General features: G+C 43.2%; 1 protein-coding gene across 1 annotated transcript in view; it reads left to right on the forward strand.

The window, feature by feature from the left end:
* The window catches only part of SCAF4 (SR-related CTD-associated factor 4), a 33,742-nt gene that overhangs the window by 30,286 nt on the left and 1,182 nt on the right, over window positions 1-2,274 (forward strand). Inside the window, exon 20 of the mRNA XM_010137121.1 lies at window positions 2,162-2,273. Coding sequence (XP_010135423.1) covers window positions 2,162-2,273 — 112 coding nt within the window. The remainder of the gene's footprint in view (window positions 1-2,161; window position 2,274) is intronic.

Raw genomic sequence — 2,274 nt, forward strand, 5'->3', positions numbered from 1 at the left:
GAAGAGCGTAAGCTTCAGATACCATTATGCTGCTTCTGTGCTACATTTTGTGTAGAAATAAGGTTGAGAAATTAAATTACTTGTTAAGTTCAAAAAACTCTTCACACTTGCCTCATACTTGCGCATACATTTACCCTGCTGCTGTGGAGCAGAAGAATACGCTTATCCTCGTCGGCTCATTAGATCTCAATTACTCTTTTCTGTCATATTTTTAATCTTCTGTGGAAGAGTTTATGTAATAAAAAAATATCCCCAAACCTCAGAATTCAGCAAAGTAACATCCTTGGAAGACATAATTAGCCATATGTCGGTGGTGTCAGATCTGTTGTACCAAGTCATGGGAGGAGTTTAACCTAGGTGACTTACAGTCCTAGTTCTGAACAGGAGGAGGGAGAGGGATGTGCCTTTTAAAGATAAAAATGGAGAAGAAAAAACCTCAAAAAACCCAACCAGAAAACATCCAGAAAAAGATAGGTGGTTGCTCCTGGCACATTTCTTTCAAAGAGTGTGACCTGTCAAGCTGTGTCTTAAAAGTGAATGACTGGAGGGGAAGGTAAGGTGACACCATGGCATGGAAGAACATTGACATCTTTGTTACCTGAGTTCTCACGATCGGCAAAGTATCATTTGCTTGTAATACGAACATAACGAGCACTCGGATAAAAAGGTTTCTGTTCGAGATGTTCTTAAGCCTAAGAAGTGGTGTAGTGAAAGGACAACATGTATACTCTTCAGAAGGCTCACGCATATTTGGGGTAGAGGTGCTAAACAAGCGGTGTGGAGGAAGAGGGAAGCCACAGTAGCTGAGAGGAAGGTTATCTGGGGTGTCCGCTCCACCGTGCTCGTTAAGCTGAAATCAGAGTGCAGTTTTCACTGATGTCACTGCCAGGTATTTAATTCTAGTACTAATTTACATCACTATTTCCCGTTCTCATTTTACCTAGCATTCTTAACTTTCATTTTTATCAATATATATGGAAATAAAACATTATTTATAGTCTCAACAAATTTATAAAGGAATGCGAGATGGATTAGGAGAGATTTCTGCTTGTTCTGCTGGCAGCTGTTGGTTCCTTTAAGTTTCAGTTTGGGAGTTTAAAAAGCAGCGTGTGCTTTGACAGATAATGAGCTTATTTTCAGGTGAATAACTGCTAGTGAGCGGAAGGAGCAGACAGGTCCTATATAAAGGCTACAGAGAGTTTGAGACAATAGCGTTACTAGCTCAGACAAAAGGCGGCACACGAGATAAGCTGGCACACACTTACTGGTATGAAGTCTGCATCCGGAGCTCGGTAATCCGCGGTCGTTTGGGCTTGTGGTGTTGGTGTCAACAAGCTTTGGGCTGAGCTTTCTCAAACGGTATGTTTTGAGAGGTTTTTTTTTTTCCCCACCCCCCTTATGAAGACCAAGCTAAAAACAAGAGTCCAGGCGTAAAAATGAGTAACAGTTGGTGTTGGGTATGTGCTTAAAGGATGGAAGTTGTGTTTAAAACCCACAAAAATCCAGAAATGGCTGTGATTAAACCCTGTGTATCCTTTTGCTCTGGAATGGTAAATTGAACTCTCCATGATTTCCTGCTCCTCCTCCAGCCCTCTTCTGACATTATCTCTCCCTTCATCACTTACGGTATCTGCCGCCTCTGCTGCTCGTTTAAAATCCTGTTGATGATGACCAGTGCAAACCTCAAGCATTTTATCCAGATATGATTTTGCTGATGTTTGTAACAGAGGAGAAATGTTTTAAAGCCAACAAAGGCGGTGAGGAATCTTTAATTAGGAGCCTGGGAAGCATAACCTATTAGGAAGGTGTTTCATCAGCCGTCAGTTGAGGAAGCGGGACACTGAGTTGGAGATGAGGAGGAGCCCTGACCTGCAAAATGGCAATGGCTTCTTCACCAAAGGAAGCCTTTAGGATAAGTGATCGGTTACTACCATTGCGGTATTAATTACTTACGGCGTGATGCAGACGGTGCTCTCTTTCTTTACATACAGTATGTAAACCAGCGCAGGAAGCTTTGCAGGCTGCTCTCTTCCCCCTCCCCAATTTCGGTGTAACTAACTTACGAGAGAATTTCAGAATGTTTTTGAAACTATGAAAATGCCTCATTTTTCCCTCTGGGCAGCCTCTGATTTTAATTTGCGTGTGTGTTTGCTTGTTTCAGGCACTCAAGGAGTCACGCCGCCCCCGCCTGCCCCTGTTGTTGGGTTGCAGACTCCATCCACTGGCCTCTTAGGTGCCCGGCCTGGTTTGATACCACTCCAGCGGACTCCCGGG

This window comes from Buceros rhinoceros, unplaced genomic scaffold, assembly GCF_000710305.1.
Source record: "Buceros rhinoceros silvestris isolate BGI_N320 unplaced genomic scaffold, ASM71030v1 scaffold7415, whole genome shotgun sequence".
In the NCBI taxonomy this organism is placed as follows: Eukaryota; Metazoa; Chordata; class Aves; order Bucerotiformes; family Bucerotidae; genus Buceros; species Buceros rhinoceros.